General features: G+C 44.8%; 13 protein-coding genes and 24 non-coding genes across 37 annotated transcripts, besides 1 other annotated feature; 28 read left to right on the forward strand and 9 right to left on the reverse strand. All coding sequences in view use genetic code 2, as the record gives it.

Moving 5' to 3' along the window:
* ASR27_gt01 lies at window positions 1-68 on the forward strand. The gene has a single exon. It is a non-coding gene; the product is annotated as a tRNA-Phe (tRNA).
* ASR27_gr02 lies at window positions 69-1,018 on the forward strand. Its single transcript has one exon. It is a non-coding gene; the product is annotated as a 12S ribosomal RNA (ribosomal RNA).
* ASR27_gt02 lies at window positions 1,019-1,090 on the forward strand. Its single transcript has one exon. It is a non-coding gene; the product is annotated as a tRNA-Val (tRNA).
* On the forward strand, window positions 1,091-2,787 carry ASR27_gr01. The gene has a single exon. It is a non-coding gene; the product is annotated as a 16S ribosomal RNA (ribosomal RNA).
* Window positions 2,788-2,861, forward strand: ASR27_gt03. Its single transcript has one exon. It is a non-coding gene; the product is annotated as a tRNA-Leu (tRNA).
* ND1 (NADH dehydrogenase subunit 1) lies at window positions 2,862-3,836 on the forward strand. Its single transcript has one exon. The coding sequence runs from the start codon at window positions 2,862-2,864 to the stop codon at window positions 3,834-3,836; it is 975 nt and encodes a 324-aa protein (YP_009178086.1).
* Window positions 3,837-3,840: 4 nt separating this feature from the next.
* Window positions 3,841-3,910, forward strand: ASR27_gt04. The gene has a single exon. It is a non-coding gene; the product is annotated as a tRNA-Ile (tRNA).
* On the reverse strand, window positions 3,909-3,981 carry ASR27_gt05. Its single transcript has one exon. It is a non-coding gene; the product is annotated as a tRNA-Gln (tRNA).
* ASR27_gt06 lies at window positions 3,980-4,048 on the forward strand. Its single transcript has one exon. It is a non-coding gene; the product is annotated as a tRNA-Met (tRNA).
* Window position 4,049: 1 nt separating this feature from the next.
* Window positions 4,050-5,096, forward strand: ND2 (NADH dehydrogenase subunit 2). Its single transcript has one exon. The coding sequence runs from the start codon at window positions 4,050-4,052 to the stop codon at window positions 5,094-5,096; it is 1,047 nt and encodes a 348-aa protein (YP_009178087.1).
* Window positions 5,096-5,166, forward strand: ASR27_gt07. Its single transcript has one exon. It is a non-coding gene; the product is annotated as a tRNA-Trp (tRNA).
* A 1-nt stretch (window position 5,167) lies between these two features.
* ASR27_gt08 lies at window positions 5,168-5,236 on the reverse strand. The gene has a single exon. It is a non-coding gene; the product is annotated as a tRNA-Ala (tRNA).
* Window positions 5,237-5,238: 2 nt separating this feature from the next.
* Window positions 5,239-5,311, reverse strand: ASR27_gt09. Its single transcript has one exon. It is a non-coding gene; the product is annotated as a tRNA-Asn (tRNA).
* Window positions 5,312-5,348: 37 nt separating this feature from the next.
* Window positions 5,349-5,414, reverse strand: ASR27_gt10. Its single transcript has one exon. It is a non-coding gene; the product is annotated as a tRNA-Cys (tRNA).
* Window positions 5,415-5,485, reverse strand: ASR27_gt11. The gene has a single exon. It is a non-coding gene; the product is annotated as a tRNA-Tyr (tRNA).
* Window position 5,486: 1 nt separating this feature from the next.
* COX1 (cytochrome c oxidase subunit I) lies at window positions 5,487-7,037 on the forward strand. Its single transcript has one exon. The coding sequence runs from the start codon at window positions 5,487-5,489 to the stop codon at window positions 7,035-7,037; it is 1,551 nt and encodes a 516-aa protein (YP_009178088.1).
* Window positions 7,038-7,108, reverse strand: ASR27_gt12. Its single transcript has one exon. It is a non-coding gene; the product is annotated as a tRNA-Ser (tRNA).
* A 3-nt stretch (window positions 7,109-7,111) lies between these two features.
* Window positions 7,112-7,183, forward strand: ASR27_gt13. The gene has a single exon. It is a non-coding gene; the product is annotated as a tRNA-Asp (tRNA).
* Window positions 7,184-7,191: 8 nt separating this feature from the next.
* On the forward strand, window positions 7,192-7,882 carry COX2 (cytochrome c oxidase subunit II). The gene has a single exon. A coding segment is annotated over exon 1 (691 nt).
* On the forward strand, window positions 7,883-7,956 carry ASR27_gt14. Its single transcript has one exon. It is a non-coding gene; the product is annotated as a tRNA-Lys (tRNA).
* Window positions 7,957-7,958: 2 nt separating this feature from the next.
* Window positions 7,959-8,126, forward strand: ATP8 (ATP synthase F0 subunit 8). The gene has a single exon. The coding sequence runs from the start codon at window positions 7,959-7,961 to the stop codon at window positions 8,124-8,126; it is 168 nt and encodes a 55-aa protein (YP_009178090.1).
* Window positions 8,117-8,800, forward strand: ATP6 (ATP synthase F0 subunit 6). The gene has a single exon. It carries the CDS (start codon window positions 8,117-8,119, stop codon window positions 8,798-8,800), a length of 684 nt encoding a protein of 227 aa, YP_009178091.1.
* Window positions 8,800-9,585, forward strand: COX3 (cytochrome c oxidase subunit III). Its single transcript has one exon. The coding sequence runs from the start codon at window positions 8,800-8,802 to the stop codon at window positions 9,583-9,585; it is 786 nt and encodes a 261-aa protein (YP_009178092.1).
* On the forward strand, window positions 9,585-9,654 carry ASR27_gt15. Its single transcript has one exon. It is a non-coding gene; the product is annotated as a tRNA-Gly (tRNA).
* ND3 (NADH dehydrogenase subunit 3) lies at window positions 9,655-10,005 on the forward strand. The gene has a single exon. It carries the CDS (start codon window positions 9,655-9,657, stop codon window positions 10,003-10,005), a length of 351 nt encoding a protein of 116 aa, YP_009178093.1.
* ASR27_gt16 lies at window positions 10,004-10,072 on the forward strand. The gene has a single exon. It is a non-coding gene; the product is annotated as a tRNA-Arg (tRNA).
* ND4L (NADH dehydrogenase subunit 4L) lies at window positions 10,073-10,369 on the forward strand. The gene has a single exon. It carries the CDS (start codon window positions 10,073-10,075, stop codon window positions 10,367-10,369), a length of 297 nt encoding a protein of 98 aa, YP_009178094.1.
* Window positions 10,363-11,743, forward strand: ND4 (NADH dehydrogenase subunit 4). Its single transcript has one exon. A coding segment is annotated over exon 1 (1,381 nt).
* Window positions 11,744-11,812, forward strand: ASR27_gt17. Its single transcript has one exon. It is a non-coding gene; the product is annotated as a tRNA-His (tRNA).
* Window positions 11,813-11,880, forward strand: ASR27_gt18. The gene has a single exon. It is a non-coding gene; the product is annotated as a tRNA-Ser (tRNA).
* Window positions 11,881-11,885: 5 nt separating this feature from the next.
* On the forward strand, window positions 11,886-11,958 carry ASR27_gt19. The gene has a single exon. It is a non-coding gene; the product is annotated as a tRNA-Leu (tRNA).
* ND5 (NADH dehydrogenase subunit 5) lies at window positions 11,959-13,797 on the forward strand. Its single transcript has one exon. It carries the CDS (start codon window positions 11,959-11,961, stop codon window positions 13,795-13,797), a length of 1,839 nt encoding a protein of 612 aa, YP_009178096.1.
* ND6 (NADH dehydrogenase subunit 6) lies at window positions 13,794-14,315 on the reverse strand. The gene has a single exon. The coding sequence runs from the start codon at window positions 14,313-14,315 to the stop codon at window positions 13,794-13,796; it is 522 nt and encodes a 173-aa protein (YP_009178097.1).
* Window positions 14,316-14,384, reverse strand: ASR27_gt20. The gene has a single exon. It is a non-coding gene; the product is annotated as a tRNA-Glu (tRNA).
* Window positions 14,385-14,389: 5 nt separating this feature from the next.
* On the forward strand, window positions 14,390-15,530 carry CYTB (cytochrome b). The gene has a single exon. A coding segment is annotated over exon 1 (1,141 nt).
* On the forward strand, window positions 15,531-15,602 carry ASR27_gt21. The gene has a single exon. It is a non-coding gene; the product is annotated as a tRNA-Thr (tRNA).
* On the reverse strand, window positions 15,602-15,671 carry ASR27_gt22. The gene has a single exon. It is a non-coding gene; the product is annotated as a tRNA-Pro (tRNA).
* Window positions 15,672-16,858: a D loop (control region).

The following is a 16,858-nucleotide window of genomic DNA, read 5'->3' on the forward strand; positions in this document are numbered from 1 at the left end:
GCTAGCGTAGCTTAATTAAAGCATAACACTGAAGATGTTAAGATGAGCCCTAGAAAGCTCCGCAAGCACAAAGGCTTGGTCCTGACTTTACTATCAATTCTAGCTAAACTTACACATGCAAGTATCCGCATCCCCGTGAGAATGCCCTACAGTTCCCTGCCCGGGAACAAGGAGCTGGTATCAGGCACATCCCTACTTAGCCCATGACGCCTTGCTTAGCCACACCCTCAAGGGAACTCAGCAGTGATAAACATTAAGCCATAAGTGAAAACTTGACTTAGTCAAAGCTAAGAGGGCCGGTAAAACTCGTGCCAGCCACCGCGGTTATACGAGAGGCCCAAGTTGATAGCTACCGGCGTAAAGCGTGGTTAAGATAAAGACTAAGACTAAAGCCGAACGCCCTCAGAGCTGTTATACGCACCCGATGGTGAGAAGTTCAATCACGAAAGTGGCTTTATAAATCCTGAACCCACGAAAGCTAAGATACAAACTGGGATTAGATACCCCACTATGCCTAGCCATAAACATTGGTAGTACCCTACACTCACTACCCGCCTGGGAACTACGAGCATTAGCTTGAAACCCAAAGGACTTGGCGGTGCTTTAGATCCCCCTAGAGGAGCCTGTTCTAGAACCGATAACCCCCGTTCAACCTCACCTTTCCTTGTTTTCCCCGCCTATATACCGCCGTCGTCAGCTCACCCTGTGAAGGTTTAATAGTGAGCAAAATTGGTACAACCCAAAACGTCAGGTCGAGGTGTAGCGTATGGGAAGGGAAGAAATGGGCTACATTTCCTAATTACAGGAAATACGAACGATGTACTGAAATGTACATCCGAAGGAGGATTTAGCAGTAAGCAGGAAATAGAGCGTCCCGCTGAAATTGGCTCTGAAGCGCGTACACACCGCCCGTCACTCTCCCCAAGCCTACCAAACTAAAATAACTAAAACCTTATAATAGCGAAGGGGAGGCAAGTCGTAACATGGTAAGTGTACCGGAAGGTGCACTTGGAAAAATCAGAGCGTAGCTGAGACAGAAAAGCATCTCTCTTACACTGAGAAGGCCCCCGTGCAAATCGGGTCGCTCTGATGCCCAACAGCTAGCCCCCCCAACCAGAAACAACAAACCAACATTAATACCCCTAAATACACTAATATTAGTATTAAACAAACCATTTTTCCCCCTAAGTATGTGTGACAGAAAAGGGCCTGTGGAGCCATAGAGAAAGTACCGCAAGGGAACGCTGAAAGAGAAATGAAATAATCCAGTGAAGCCTAAAGAAGCAGAGATCCAACCTCGTACCTTTTGCATCATGATTTAGCCAGTGTAACCCAAGCAAAGCGTACTTTAGTTTGACAACCCGAAACTAAGTGAGCTACTCCAAGACAGCCTATTAAATAGGGCAAACCCGTCTCTGTGGCAAAAGAGTGGGAAGAGCTTTGAGTAGAGGTGACAGACCTACCGAACTTAGTTATAGCTGGTTGCCTGGGAATTGGATAGAAGTTCAGCCTCCCGGATTCTTCATTCACCTCAGCCTTACCCCTCCTGATACCCCTAAGAAGCCAAGAGAGTTAGTCAAAGGGGGTACAGCCCCTTTGAATCAAGATACAACTTTTACAGGAGGGTAAAGATCATAATATATTTTAAGGTACAATATTTTGGTGGGCCTAAAAGCAGCCATCCCCATAGAAAGCGTTAAAGCTCAGATATATTTCTTAATCCCCCTATTCTGATCACCAAATCTTATCCCCCTAGTTCTACCAGGCCGTCCCATGCCAACATGGGAGTGACCCTGCTAATATGAGTAATAAGAGAGCCTCCGCCTCTCTCCTTGCACGCGTGTACTTCGGAACGGACAACCCACCGAACCTTAACGGCCCCAAACAAAGAGGGTACTGAACAACAGACTAAAAAACTAGAAAAACATTCAAAAACAACCGTTAACCCCACACAGGCGTGCCCCCAAGGAAAGACTAAAAGAAAGAGAAGGAACTCGGCAAACACATAAAGCCTCGCCTGTTTACCAAAAACATCGCCTCTTGTAGAACTTAACAAATAAGAGGTCCCGCCTGCCCTGTGACTATTAGTTTAACGGCCGCGGTATTTTGACCGTGCGAAGGTAGCGCAATCACTTGTCTTTTAAATGAAGACCTGTATGAATGGCATAACGAGGGCTTAACTGTCTCCTCTTTCTAGTCAATGAAATTGATCTTCCCGTGCAGAAGCGGGAATGGTAACATAAGACGAGAAGACCCTATGAAGCTTTAGACACCAAGACAGATCATGCTAAACACCCCCCAATAAAGGACTAAACCAAATGAACCCTGTCCTAATGTCTTTGGTTGGGGCGACCGCGGGGAAACAAAAAACCCCCACGTGGAATGGGAGCACCCCTCCTACAACTATGAGCCCCAGCTCTAGTTAACAGAACTTCTGACCAGTAAGATCCGGCAGTGCCGATCAACGAACCGAGTTACTCTAGGGATAACAGCGCAATCCTCTTTTAGAGCCCATATCGACAAGGGGGTTTACGACCTCGATGTTGGATCAGGACATCCTAATGGTGCAGCCGCTATTAAGGGTTCGTTTGTTCAACGATTAAAGTCCTACGTGATCTGAGTTCAGACCGGAGTAATCCAGGTCAGTTTCTATCTATGACATGATCTTCTCTAGTACGAAAGGACCGAGAAGAGGAGGCCCCTCCCTTAAGTACGCCTCACCCTCACCTAATGAAAACAACTAAAATAGGCAAGAGGGCATTCCCCCCCCACCGGAGAAAACGGTATGTTAAGGTGGCAGAAACTGGTAATTGCAAAAGACCTAAGCCCTTTCCACAGAGGTTCAAATCCTCTCCTTAACTATGGTCTTAATATTCACGACCCATATTATTAATCCTCTTGCCTTTATTGTACCAGTCCTGTTAGCTGTTGCCTTCTTAACACTGCTTGAACGGAAAGTACTTGGGTACATGCAATTACGAAAAGGTCCAAATATTGTCGGGCCTTACGGGCTATTACAACCAATTGCTGATGGTGTTAAACTATTTATTAAGGAACCTGTTCGCCCTTCCACCTCTTCCCCTGTCCTTTTTCTTCTAGCCCCTGTACTTGCTCTCACACTTGCCCTAACCCTTTGGGCCCCCATACCCATGCCGTATCCTGTTGTTGACCTTAACCTCGGGATCTTGTTTCTACTAGCCCTATCAAGCCTAGCAGTCTACTCTATTCTAGGCTCAGGGTGGGCCTCCAATTCTAAATACGCATTAATTGGTGCCTTACGAGCCGTAGCCCAAACAATCTCCTACGAGGTTAGTCTAGGGCTAATTCTCCTAAACATCGTTATTTTTACAGGAGGTTTCACATTACAAACCTTTAACGTAGCCCAAGAAAGTGTATGACTAGTCCTACCAGCATGACCCCTCGCCGCAATATGATATATCTCTACCTTGGCAGAAACTAACCGTGCCCCCTTTGATCTAACTGAGGGCGAATCCGAATTAGTATCAGGGTTTAATGTTGAATATGCCGGAGGCCCCTTTGCCCTATTCTTTTTAGCAGAATATGCAAATATTTTACTTATAAATACACTCTCCGCAACTTTATTCCTAGGGGCCTCTCACATTCCCACTATTCCTGAACTTACTGCTATCAATCTTATAACTAAGGCAGCCCTCCTCTCAATCGTTTTTCTCTGAGTACGAGCCTCATACCCCCGATTCCGGTATGACCAACTTATACACCTAATTTGAAAGAATTTCCTTCCACTAACACTAGCATTAGTTATTTGACACCTGGCGCTCCCAATTTCATTTGCTGGCCTACCCCCTCAAACCTAGCCGAGGAGTTGTGCCTGAAGCAAAGGGCCACTTTGATAGAGTGAACTATGGGGGTTAAAGTCCCCCCAACTCCTTAGAAAGAAGGGATTCGAACCCTACCTAGAGAGATCAAAACTCTCAGTGCTTCCACTACACCACTTTCTAATAAAGTCAGCTAATTAAGCTTTTGGGCCCATGACCCAAACATGTTGGATAATAACCTTCCTTTATTGTATGGCTCCCTACACTCTGGCTATTATACTATTTACCCTCGGGCTCGGAACGTCTATTACATTCGCGAGTTCGCACTGATTAATTGCCTGAATGGGTCTTGAAATCAATACCCTTGCTATCATCCCCCTAATAGCCCAAGACCACTCCCCCCGAGGAGTTGAAGCCTCCGCAAAATACTTCATTGTTCAATCGACCGCAGGCGCTGCGCTTCTCTTTGCCAGCGCTACCAATGCTTGACTTACAGGATACTGGGATATTCAACAAATCTCACATCCCCTCCCTGTTGCTCTTATTACCACAGCCTTGGCATTCAAAATGGGGCTTGCCCCTCTCCACACATGACTCCCCGAGATTATTCAAGGCCTTAATCTCACTACAGGGCTAATTCTTTCTACTTGACAAAAACTCGCCCCTTTCACCCTGATACTCCAAATCTATCCTCCTGCCACACCAACCCTTATTGTCCTAGGACTGGCTTCCATCCTGTTCGGGGGATGAGGGGGACTTAATCAAACACAGCTCCGAAAACTCCTCGCCTACTCCTCAATTACCCACCTGGGTTGAATAATCCTTGTACTTCAATTCTCGCCTCCCTTGGCGCTTCTTTCCCTGTTAACATATTTTCTTATAACCTTTTCAGCTTTTCTTGTATTCAAGTTTAATAAAGCAACCACTATCAATACACTTGCCATCTCCTGAGCAAAAGCACCAATTATTACAACCCTCCTCCCACCAGTCCTTCTGTCCCTAGGAGGCCTACCCCCTCTGACAGGCTTTATGTCAAAATGGTTAATTCTACAAGAACTAGCTTCACAAGGCCTTGCTGTCACAGCAACCTTAGCCGCATTATCCTCGCTTCTCAGCCTTTACTTCTACCTCCGGATCGCCTATGCAATGACATTAACAACACCTCCAAATGACATTCCAGGGATAACACCCTGACGACACGGCGCCTCTCCTCTTTCTCAACCTATAGCTATAGCAATAATTATTTCTATTATTTTACTGCCTCTGACGCCAGCCATCCTGGCATTCTTCACGCGGTAAGAGACTTAGGCTAACACAAGACCAAGGGCCTTCAAAGCCCTCAGCGAGGGTGAAAATCCCTCAGTCCCTGATAAGACTTGCGGGATATTACCCCACATCTCCTGCATGCAAAACAGACACTTTAATTAAGCTAAAGCCTTACCTAGATAGGTAGGCCTCGATCCTACAAACTCTTAGTTAACAGCTAAGCGCTCAAACCAGCGAGCATCCATCTAACTTTCCCCCGCCTGTCCGGAGACTAGAGGCGGGGGAAAGCCCCGGCAGACGTTAGTCTGCTCCTTAAGATTTGCAATCTAATATGTCAAACACCTCGGGGCTTGATAAGAAGAGGATTTGAACCTCTGTTTGTGGGGTTACAATCCACCGCTTGGGCACTCAGCCATCCTACCTGTGGCCATCACACGTTGATTCTTCTCGACCAATCACAAAGATATCGGCACCCTTTATCTAGTATTTGGTGCTTGAGCCGGAATAGTGGGCACAGCTCTAAGCCTACTCATCCGAGCGGAACTAAGCCAACCCGGCGCTCTCCTTGGAGACGACCAAATTTATAACGTAATTGTTACGGCACATGCCTTTGTAATAATCTTCTTTATAGTAATACCCATTATGATTGGAGGTTTTGGGAATTGACTCATCCCACTCATAATTGGTGCCCCCGATATAGCATTCCCTCGAATAAATAACATAAGCTTTTGACTTCTGCCCCCCTCTTTCCTTCTCCTTCTTGCCTCCTCAGGGGTTGAGGCAGGAGCTGGTACCGGGTGGACTGTTTATCCCCCATTAGCTGGAAACCTGGCACACGCCGGGGCATCTGTCGACTTAACCATTTTTTCTCTACATTTAGCAGGAATTTCCTCAATTCTAGGCGCAATTAATTTTATCACAACTATTATTAACATAAAACCCCCTGCTATTTCTCAATACCAGACCCCTTTATTTGTTTGAGCCGTATTAATTACCGCTGTACTTCTACTACTTTCCCTCCCCGTGCTCGCCGCTGGCATTACAATGCTCCTTACGGACCGAAATCTAAACACCACATTCTTTGACCCTGCAGGAGGAGGGGACCCTATTCTCTATCAACACCTATTCTGGTTCTTCGGCCACCCAGAAGTATACATTCTTATTCTTCCCGGCTTTGGAATAATCTCACACATTGTTGCCTACTATGCAGGCAAAAAAGAACCTTTCGGCTATATGGGAATAGTATGAGCTATAATGGCTATCGGACTTTTAGGCTTTATTGTATGGGCCCATCATATATTTACAGTTGGCATAGATGTTGACACCCGAGCCTATTTCACATCTGCCACCATAATCATCGCAATTCCCACGGGTGTTAAGGTATTTAGCTGACTCGCAACCCTTCATGGGGGCTCTATTAAATGAGAGACTCCCCTTCTATGGGCACTTGGCTTCATTTTCTTATTCACAGTGGGCGGACTAACTGGCATTGTGCTAGCCAACTCCTCCTTAGACATTGTTCTTCATGATACTTACTACGTAGTAGCCCATTTCCACTATGTCCTATCCATGGGCGCCGTGTTTGCCATCGTTGCTGCTTTTGTCCACTGATTCCCCCTATTCTCAGGCTACACTCTTCACAGCACTTGAACAAAAATTCACTTTGGAATCATGTTTGTAGGTGTTAACCTAACATTCTTCCCCCAACATTTCCTTGGCCTAGCCGGGATACCTCGCCGATACTCAGACTACCCAGACGCTTACACCCTATGAAACACAGTTTCATCAATTGGGTCTCTCATCTCCTTGGTCGCAGTTATTATATTCTTATTTATTATCTGGGAGGCTTTTGCCGCCAAACGTGAAGTTCTAGCAGTAGAGCTGACTGCAATAAACGTGGAGTGATTACACGGCTGCCCTCCCCCTTATCACACATTTGAGGAGCCTGCTTTTGTCCAAGTTCAATCAAACTAACGAGAAAGGGAGGAGTCGAACCCCCATAGGCTGGTTTCAAGCCAACCACATGACCGCTCTGTCACTTTCTTTATAAGATACTAGTAAAATGGCTATTACACTGCTTTGTCAAGGCAGAGTCGTGGGTTGAACCCCCGCGTATCTTATTTTACTAATGGCCCACCCCTCACAGCTCGGTTTTCAAGATGCAGCTTCACCTGTTATAGAAGAACTTCTTCATTTCCACGACCACGCCTTAATAATCGTGTTCCTGATCAGCACGCTAGTACTTTACATTATTGTGGCCATAGTCACCACTAAACTTACCAATAAATACATCCTAGACTCCCAAGAAATTGAAATTATTTGAACTGTACTCCCAGCGGTTATTCTTATCCTAATCGCTCTCCCCTCCCTTCGAATCCTCTACCTTATAGATGAAATTAATGACCCCCACTTAACAATTAAAGCCATGGGACATCAATGATACTGAAGCTACGAGTATACCGACTATGATGCTCTTGGGTTCGACTCCTATATAATTCCCACACAAGACCTTACCCCTGGCCAATTCCGCCTTTTAGAAGCAGACCACCGAATAGTAATCCCAGTTGAATCCCCCATCCGTGTGCTAGTCTCTGCTGAAGATGTCCTCCACTCTTGGGCAGTCCCTGCACTTGGTGTAAAAATAGACGCAGTTCCTGGGCGCCTTAATCAAACAGCCTTTATTGCATCCCGACCAGGAGTCTTCTATGGACAATGCTCTGAAATTTGTGGGGCAAACCATAGCTTTATACCCATTGTAGTCGAAGCAGTTCCTTTAGAGCACTTTGAAAGCTGATCCGCCCTAATACTTGAAGACGCCTCGCTAAGAAGCTAAACAGGGCCTAGCGTTAGCCTTTTAAGCTAAAGATTGGTGGCCCCCAACCACCCTTAGCGGTCATGCCTCAGCTTAACCCAACCCCCTGGCTTGCCATCCTAGTCTTTACATGGCTAGTGTTTTTAATTATCATCCCCACAAAAGTAATGGCTCATGCCTACCCTAACGAACCCACAACTCAAAGTACAGAAAAACCTAAAAAAGAGGCCTGAACCTGATCATGATATTAAGCTTCTTTGACCAGTTTATAAGCCCTGTATATCTAGGGGTCCCCCTCATAGCCCTTGCTTTAACCCTCCCCTGAATCCTTTACCCTACGCCTTCTGATCGGTGACTAAATAATCGACTCCTTGCCCTTCAAAGCTGGTCTATTAACCGGTTCACCCAACAGCTCCTTCTTCCATTAAACTTAGGGGGCCACAAATGAGCCACTCTATTTACTTCCTTAATGATTTTCTTATTTACTACTAACATGCTTGGGCTCCTTCCCTACACCTTCACCCCTACCACTCAGCTATCCCTCAACCTAGGACTTGCAGTGCCACTGTGGTTAGCAACAGTCCTTATTGGCATGCGAAATCAACCAACCCATGCCCTAGGACATCTTCTCCCTGAAGGAACCCCCGGCCCTCTTATCCCTGTTCTTATCTTTATCGAAACAATTAGCCTATTTATTCGTCCCCTCGCCCTAGGTGTTCGGCTTACAGCCAACCTTACAGCAGGTCATCTCTTAATTCAACTCATCGCTACCGCCGCTTTTGTACTCCTGCCCCTTATACCCGCAGTAGCCGTCCTTACTTCTATAGTACTTGTTCTTCTAACCCTCCTGGAAGTTGCCGTAGCTATAATCCAAGCCTACGTATTCGTTCTACTTCTCTCCCTTTACCTTCAGGAAAACGTATAATGACCCACCAAGCACACGCATACCACATAGTCGACCCCAGCCCTTGACCGCTCACAGGTGCAGTAGCCGCCCTATTAATAACATCTGGCCTTGCAATCTGATTCCACTTCCACTCAACAACACTTATAGGTCTTGGAACAGTCCTCCTCCTTTTAACAATATACCAATGATGGCGAGATATTATTCGAGAAGGCACATTCCAGGGACATCACACTCCCCCTGTACAGAAAGGACTTCGGTACGGGATAATCCTTTTCATCACCTCAGAAGTCTTCTTTTTTATTGGATTTTTCTGAGCATTCTATCACTCAAGCTTAGCCCCAACCCTGGAACTAGGAGGCTGCTGGCCCCCTACAGGTATCACCCCTTTAGATCCCTTCGAAGTCCCCCTACTTAACACCGCCGTCTTACTCGCCTCCGGGGTAACAGTTACTTGGGCTCACCATAGCATTATAGAAGGAGAACGAAAACAGGCTATTCAGTCCCTCACACTTACGATCCTTTTAGGATTTTACTTTACCTTCCTTCAAGCAATAGAATACTACGAAGCTCCTTTCACCATTGCAGACGGCGTCTATGGCGCCACATTTTTTGTAGCCACAGGCTTCCACGGCCTCCATGTCATCATTGGCTCCACATTCTTAGCCATCTGCCTATCCCGCCAGATTCAATACCACTTCACGTCTGAACATCACTTCGGGTTTGAAGCAGCCGCCTGATACTGACACTTCGTAGACGTTGTCTGACTTTTCCTCTATATTTCTATCTACTGATGAGGTTCCTAGTCTTTCTAGTATTAGGCAGTATAAGTGACTTCCAATCACCCGGTCTTGGTTAAAGTCCAAGGAAAGATAATGAATCTAATTACGACTGTAATTTTTATTACCTCCGCCCTGGCTATTATCTTAGCCCTTGTTTCTTTCTGACTGCCCCAGATAGCGCCAGATCACGAGAAAATATCCCCCTACGAATGCGGCTTTGACCCCTTAGGCTCTGCCCGCCTGCCTTTCTCCCTTCGCTTTTTTCTTATTGCTATCCTATTCCTCCTATTTGATTTAGAGATTGCCCTTCTTCTGCCACTTCCCTGAGGAGATCAACTTGAAACTCCCCTCCTAACATTCCTATGGGCCTCCGCCGTTTTAGCTATTCTGACCCTGGGCCTTATCTATGAATGACTTCAAGGCGGCCTAGAATGAGCCGAATAGGCGATTAGTCTAAGAAAAACATTTGATTTCGGCTCAAAAACTTGTGGTTAAAGTCCATAATTGCCTAATGACCCCCGTTCACTTTGCTTTCTCATCAGCCTTCGCCCTGGGACTGACAGGACTAGCATTCCACCGCACCCACCTTCTCTCCGTCCTTCTATGTCTAGAGGGAATGATGCTTTCTTTATTTATTGCCCTCTCCATTTGAACTTTACAGCTAAACTCAACAAACTTCTCAGCAGCCCCAATACTCCTCTTAGCATTTTCAGCCTGTGAAGCAAGCGCAGGCCTCGCCCTTCTGGTTGCCACCGCCCGAACCCACGGCACTGACCGCCTACAAAGCCTTAATTTACTGCAATGTTAAAAATTCTAATCCCTACACTTATACTAATCCCGACTGCTTGAGGAACTCCCGCCAAATGACTCTGACCTACCACCCTTGTTCATAGCCTCATCATCGCCCTTGTCAGCTTAACCTGCTTAAAAAATATATCTGAGACCGGCTGATCAAGTCTAGGACTTTACATAGCAACAGACCCCCTCTCAACTCCCCTTCTAGTACTCACCTGCTGGCTGTTACCCCTAATAATCTTAGCAAGTCAAAACCACACAGCATTAGAGCCCCTCAATCGCCAACGTATATATATTACTCTTCTGACATCCCTCCAATTTTTTCTCATCTTGGCTTTCAGTGCTACAGAAATAACTATATTTTATGTTATGTTTGAAGCCACCCTTATCCCCACCCTTGTTATTATTACCCGGTGAGGAAATCAGATGGAACGGCTCAATGCAGGGGTTTATTTCCTATTTTACACCTTAGCAGGCTCTCTACCCCTACTAGTTGCCTTACTTCTTCTGCAAAACAGCACTGGCACCCTATCCCTACTTACGCTGCAATTCTCTGACCCTCTTCTACTAACCTCCTACGCAGATAAACTATGATGGGCAGGGTGCCTTCTAGCCTTTCTAGTAAAAATGCCTCTCTACGGAATTCACCTGTGATTACCGAAAGCGCACGTCGAAGCACCCATTGCAGGCTCAATAATCCTTGCAGCTGTCCTACTTAAACTAGGGGGTTATGGAATGATACGAATTGTAGTAGTACTAGAACCATTAACCAAAGACCTAAGCTACCCATTTATTATCTTTGCCCTTTGAGGAGTAGTTATAACTGGGTCCATCTGCCTCCGTCAAACAGACCTAAAATCCCTCATCGCCTACTCTTCCGTGAGTCACATAGGTTTAGTCGTAGGGGGCATTTTAACCCAAACACCCTGAGGCTTCTCAGGAGCCCTTATTCTTATAATTGCTCACGGTTTGACATCCTCTGCCCTCTTCTGTCTAGCAAATACAAACTATGAGCGCACCCACAGTCGAACCATACTTCTGGCTCGTGGCCTACAAGTAGTACTGCCTTTAATAACAGCCTGATGGTTCACTGCTAGTCTAGCTAACCTGGCTCTCCCCCCTCTCCCAAATCTTATGGGAGAATTAATAATTATTACCTCCTTATTTAACTGATCCTGATGAACCCTAACATTGACTGGAACTGGCACATTAATTACTGCAAGTTATTCCCTTTATATATTCCTTATAACACAACGAGGTCCAATCCCTACGCATATATTAGCCTTAGACCCCTCCCACTCTCGAGAACACTTGCTAATAGCCCTCCACATACTTCCGTTGGCCCTTCTTATGTTCAAACCCGAGTTAATTTGAGGGTGGACATACTGTAGATATAGTTTAACAAAGACACTAGATTGTGATTCCAGAAATAGGGGTTAAAATCCCCTTATCCACCGAGAGAGGCTCGCCAGCAACGAAGACTGCTAATCTCCGCGACCTTGGTTGAACCCCAGGGCTCACTCGTCCTTGCTTCTAAAGGATAACAGCTCATCCATTGGTCTTAGGAACCAAAAACTCTTGGTGCAAATCCAAGTAGTAGCTATGCACCCCACTTCCCTTATAATAACGTCGAGCCTAGTTATTATTTTCTCATTATTAGCATATCCTGTGCTCAACACGCTTAACCCAAGCCCTCTCGAACAGAACTGGGCACTTTCCCACCCCAAAACTGCAGTAAAACTGGCTTTTTTAGTTAGCCTTCTTCCCCTCTTTTTATTCCTTAACGAAGGAGCAGAAGCAATTATCACCTCCTGAAGCTGAATAAATACCTCAACTTTTGATGTAAATATCAGCCTCAAGTTCGATTATTATTCAGTTATTTTCACCCCCATCGCCTTGTATGTTACTTGATCTATTTTAGAGTTTGCATCTTGGTATATACATGCAGACCCCTTAATAAATCGCTTTTTCAAATATCTCCTTATTTTTCTCATCGCCATAATTACACTAGTTACAGCAAATAATATATTTCAACTCTTTATTGGGTGAGAGGGAGTAGGCATTATATCTTTCCTTCTCATCGGGTGATGGTATGGGCGGGCAGATGCAAACACCGCAGCCCTACAGGCAGTCGTGTATAACCGAGTGGGGGACATTGGCCTTATCCTTGCCATGGCATGAATAGCTACAAACCTAAACTCCTGAGAAATACAACATATATTCACAGCCGCCAAAGGTTTCGACCTCACTCTACCCCTTCTAGGACTGATTGTTGCCGCGACCGGCAAATCAGCTCAATTTGGACTTCACCCCTGACTACCCTCTGCTATAGAGGGTCCTACGCCGGTCTCTGCCCTATTGCACTCTAGCACCATAGTCGTCGCAGGAGTCTTTCTTCTAATCCGAATGAGCCCCCTTTTAGCAGAAAACCAGCCCGCTCTGACTGTCTGCCTTTGTCTTGGGGCCATTACCACCCTATTTACAGCCACTTGTGCCTTAACCCAGAATGATATTAAAAAAATCATTGCATTCTCAACATCAAGCCAACTAGGACTAATAATAGTGACCATTGGGTTAAATCAACCCCAATTAGCTTTTCTTCACATCTGTACTCATGCTTTCTTTAAAGCAATACTCTTCCTCTGCTCTGGCTCTATTATCCATAGCCTTAATGATGAACAAGACATTCGAAAAATAGGAGGCATACACCACCTTACCCCCTTCACATCCTCCTGCCTGACTATTGGGAGCCTCGCCCTTACAGGCACCCCTTTTTTAGCAGGCTTTTTCTCCAAAGATGCTATCATTGAAGCACTAAACACATCCAACTTAAACGCCTGAGCCCTAGTCCTTACTTTACTAGCTACTTCTTTTACCGCCATCTATAGCCTTCGTGTCGTCTATTTTGTCTCCATAGGTCACCCCCGTTTCAACCCCCTGCCTCCTATTAATGAAAATAACCCCGCAGTAATCAACCCCCTTAAACGACTAGCCTGAGGTAGCGTAATTGCTGGCCTCTTAATCACCTCAAATATCCTCCCACTGAAAACACCAGTAATAACTATACCTCCGCTACTTAAACTTGCCGCACTAGTCGTCACAGTCCTAGGTCTTCTCTTAGCCCTAGAGCTGGCCTCCCTGACAAGTAAACAATTTAAAACCGTACCACACCTGGCATCACACCATTTTTCTAATATACTAGGCTTCTTCCCTGCAATCATCCATCGCTTTGCTCCCAAGCTCAACCTAGTCTTAGGCCAAACAATTGCTAGCCAAATAATCGACCAAACATGATTGGAAAAAACTGGCCCTAAAGCCGTAGTCACCTTAAATATTCCCCTTGTAACAACTACAAGTAACATACAACGAGGTATAATTAAAACATCCCTTGCTTTATTCCTCTTAACCCTGGCCATTGCCGCCCTCCTATTTACTAATTAAACAGCCCGAAGTGTCCCTCGACTAAGGCCCCGGGTCAACTCAAGCACAACAAGAAGCGTTAATAGTAAAGCCCAGGCACTAATAATTAACATGCCTCCTCCTACAGAATATATTAATGCCACCCCACCAGTATCCCCTCGAAATACAGAAAATTCACTAAGCTCATCCCCCGGGACTCATGAAAACTCATATCACCCTCCCCAAAAATTACTTGAAATAACCACAACCCCTAACACGTAGAGGGCTATATAGCCCGCAACCGGGCGACTTCCCCAAGTCTCAGGGTACGGCTCGGCAGCAAGCGCTGCCGAATATGCAAATACAACTAATATTCCCCCGAGATAAATTAGAAATAAAACCAAAGAAAGAAAAGCCCCGCCGTAACTAACTAAGACCCCACACCCCATGCCCGCAACTACTACTAATCCCAAAGCAGCAAAGTATGGGGAAGGGTTAGAAGCAACTGCAACTAACCCCAGCACTAACCCTAATAAAAATAAAGACATAACATAGGTCATAATTCCTGCCAGGACTCTAACCAGGACTAATGGCTTGAAAAACCACCGTTGTTATTCAACTACAAGAACACTTAATGGCAAGCCTACGAAAAACTCACCCCCTACTAAAAATTGCAAATGACGCACTAGTTGACCTACCCGCCCCCTCTAATATTTCAGTATGATGAAACTTTGGCTCCCTACTCGGCCTCTGTTTAATCACCCAAATCCTCACAGGCCTCTTCTTGGCTATACACTACACCGCTGATATCGCAACAGCCTTTTCATCAGTCGCCCACATTTGCCGTGACGTAAATTACGGCTGACTCATTCGAAATATTCATGCCAACGGTGCTTCTTTCTTCTTCATCTGCATTTATTTGCATATCGGCCGAGGCCTATACTACGGATCCTACCTCTACAAAGAGACATGAAATGTAGGAGTCATCCTCCTACTTCTTGTTATGATAACTGCTTTTGTAGGGTATGTACTGCCCTGAGGGCAAATATCATTCTGAGGCGCCACTGTTATTACTAACCTTTTATCTGCAGTTCCCTATGTAGGTAATACACTCGTACAATGAATTTGAGGGGGCTTCTCAGTAGATAATGCTACCCTCACTCGATTTTTTGCCTTCCATTTCCTCTTTCCTTTTGTCATTGCAGGCGCCACTCTAATTCACCTACTGTTTCTCCACGAAACAGGATCCAATAATCCCTTAGGTTTAAACTCCGATGCCGACAAAGTTTCTTTCCACCCCTACTTTTCCTACAAAGACCTCTTAGGCTTTGCAGTCCTCCTTATTACCCTCACAGCCCTCGCCCTCTTTTCCCCTAATCTCCTAGGAGACCCAGACAATTTCACTCCCGCTAACCCCCTAGTCACACCCCCACACATCAAGCCTGAATGATACTTCCTATTTGCATATGCAATCCTCCGCTCCATCCCTAACAAACTGGGAGGTGTACTGGCCCTACTAGCTTCAATCCTTGTCCTCATAGTAGTCCCTATTCTTCACACTTCTAAACAACGAAGTATTACATTCCGCCCCATCTCCCAACTCTTCTTTTGAACCTTAATTGCAGACGTTGCTATTCTTACCTGAATTGGAGGAATACCAGTCGAACACCCCTTTATTATTATTGGACAAATTGCATCCTTCTTATACTTCTTCCTATTCCTTGTACTCTCCCCATTAGCAGGATGGGCTGAAAACAAAGCCCTAGGATGATCCTGCATTAGTAGCTCAGAGCCAGAGCACCGGTCTTGTAAACCGGACGCCGGAGGTTAAAGTCCTCCCTAACGCTCAAAGAAAGGAGATTTTAACTCCCACCCCTAACTCCCAAAGCTAGGATTCTAAATTAAACTACTCTTTGCAAATATTTTGCAAATATTTTGCAAATATTTTGCAAATATTTTGCAAATATTTTGCAAATATTTTGCAAATATTTTGCAAATATTTTGCAAATTTTCGCAAATTTTCGCAAATTTTCGCCAATTTTCGCCAAGCGATTAGTACTCACTTAATAGTCATTTAACAAGCATTTAACAGCATTTAACAAACGTTTAGTAGTCATTTAATAGTCATTTAACAAACATTTAACAAACATTTAGCAAGCAATTAGTAGTCACTTAATAGTCATTTAACAAACATTTAACAAACATTTAACAAGCATTTAGTAGGCGTTTAGCAGGCATTTAACAAGCAATTACAAACATTTGATAGCACAAAATACATATATGTATTTACACCATACATCTATATTAACCATATCAATGGCATTCAAGTACATATATGTTTTATCAACATATCTAGGATTAACACATTCATATATCACCATTACCCTAAGGGTTACATAAAGCATATAGACCTTTATCTAACAATATATTAAATCAAGGATAGGCGATTATTTAAGACCGAACACTTCTACTCATGAGTTAAGTTATACCTTTACCCAACATCTCGTCATACCTCAAAATCTTAATGTAGTAAGAGCCTACCATCAGTTGATTTCTTAATGCTAACGGTTATTGAAGGTGAGGGACAACTATTGTGGGGGTTTCACACAGTGAATTATTCCTGGCATTTGGTTCCTACTTCAGGGCCATAACTTGATATTATTCCTCCCACTTTCATCGACGCTTACATAAGTTAATGGTGGAGTACATACTCCTCGTTACCCACCTAGCCGGGCGTTCTTTCCATCGGGCAAGGGGTTCCTTTTTTTTTTTTCCTTTCACCTGGCATTTCACAGTGCACACGGTATTGACTGACAAGGTTGAACATTTACTTTGCGCGCAAGAAAATAGTATGAATGGTGAAAAGATTTTCTAAAAAGAATAACATATTAGGATATCAGGTGCATAAATAGTGGAAATCACTCCTAACATACCTAAGAATCCCCCCTCTTGGGTTTTTTACGTTTTTTTGCGTAAAACCCCCCTACCCCCCTAAACTCCTGAGATATCTATCATTCCTGAAAACCCCCGGAAACAGGAAAACCTCGAGAGCGCTTTTTGGGGCCCAAATTGCATCTATTTACATTATTAAAAAGATGCGCAT

The sequence above is a fragment of the mitochondrial genome of Sander vitreus (assembly GCF_031162955.1).
Source record: "Sander vitreus voucher LodgeLab Svitreus_1 mitochondrion, complete genome".
Classification (NCBI taxonomy): domain Eukaryota; kingdom Metazoa; phylum Chordata; class Actinopteri; order Perciformes; family Percidae; genus Sander; species Sander vitreus.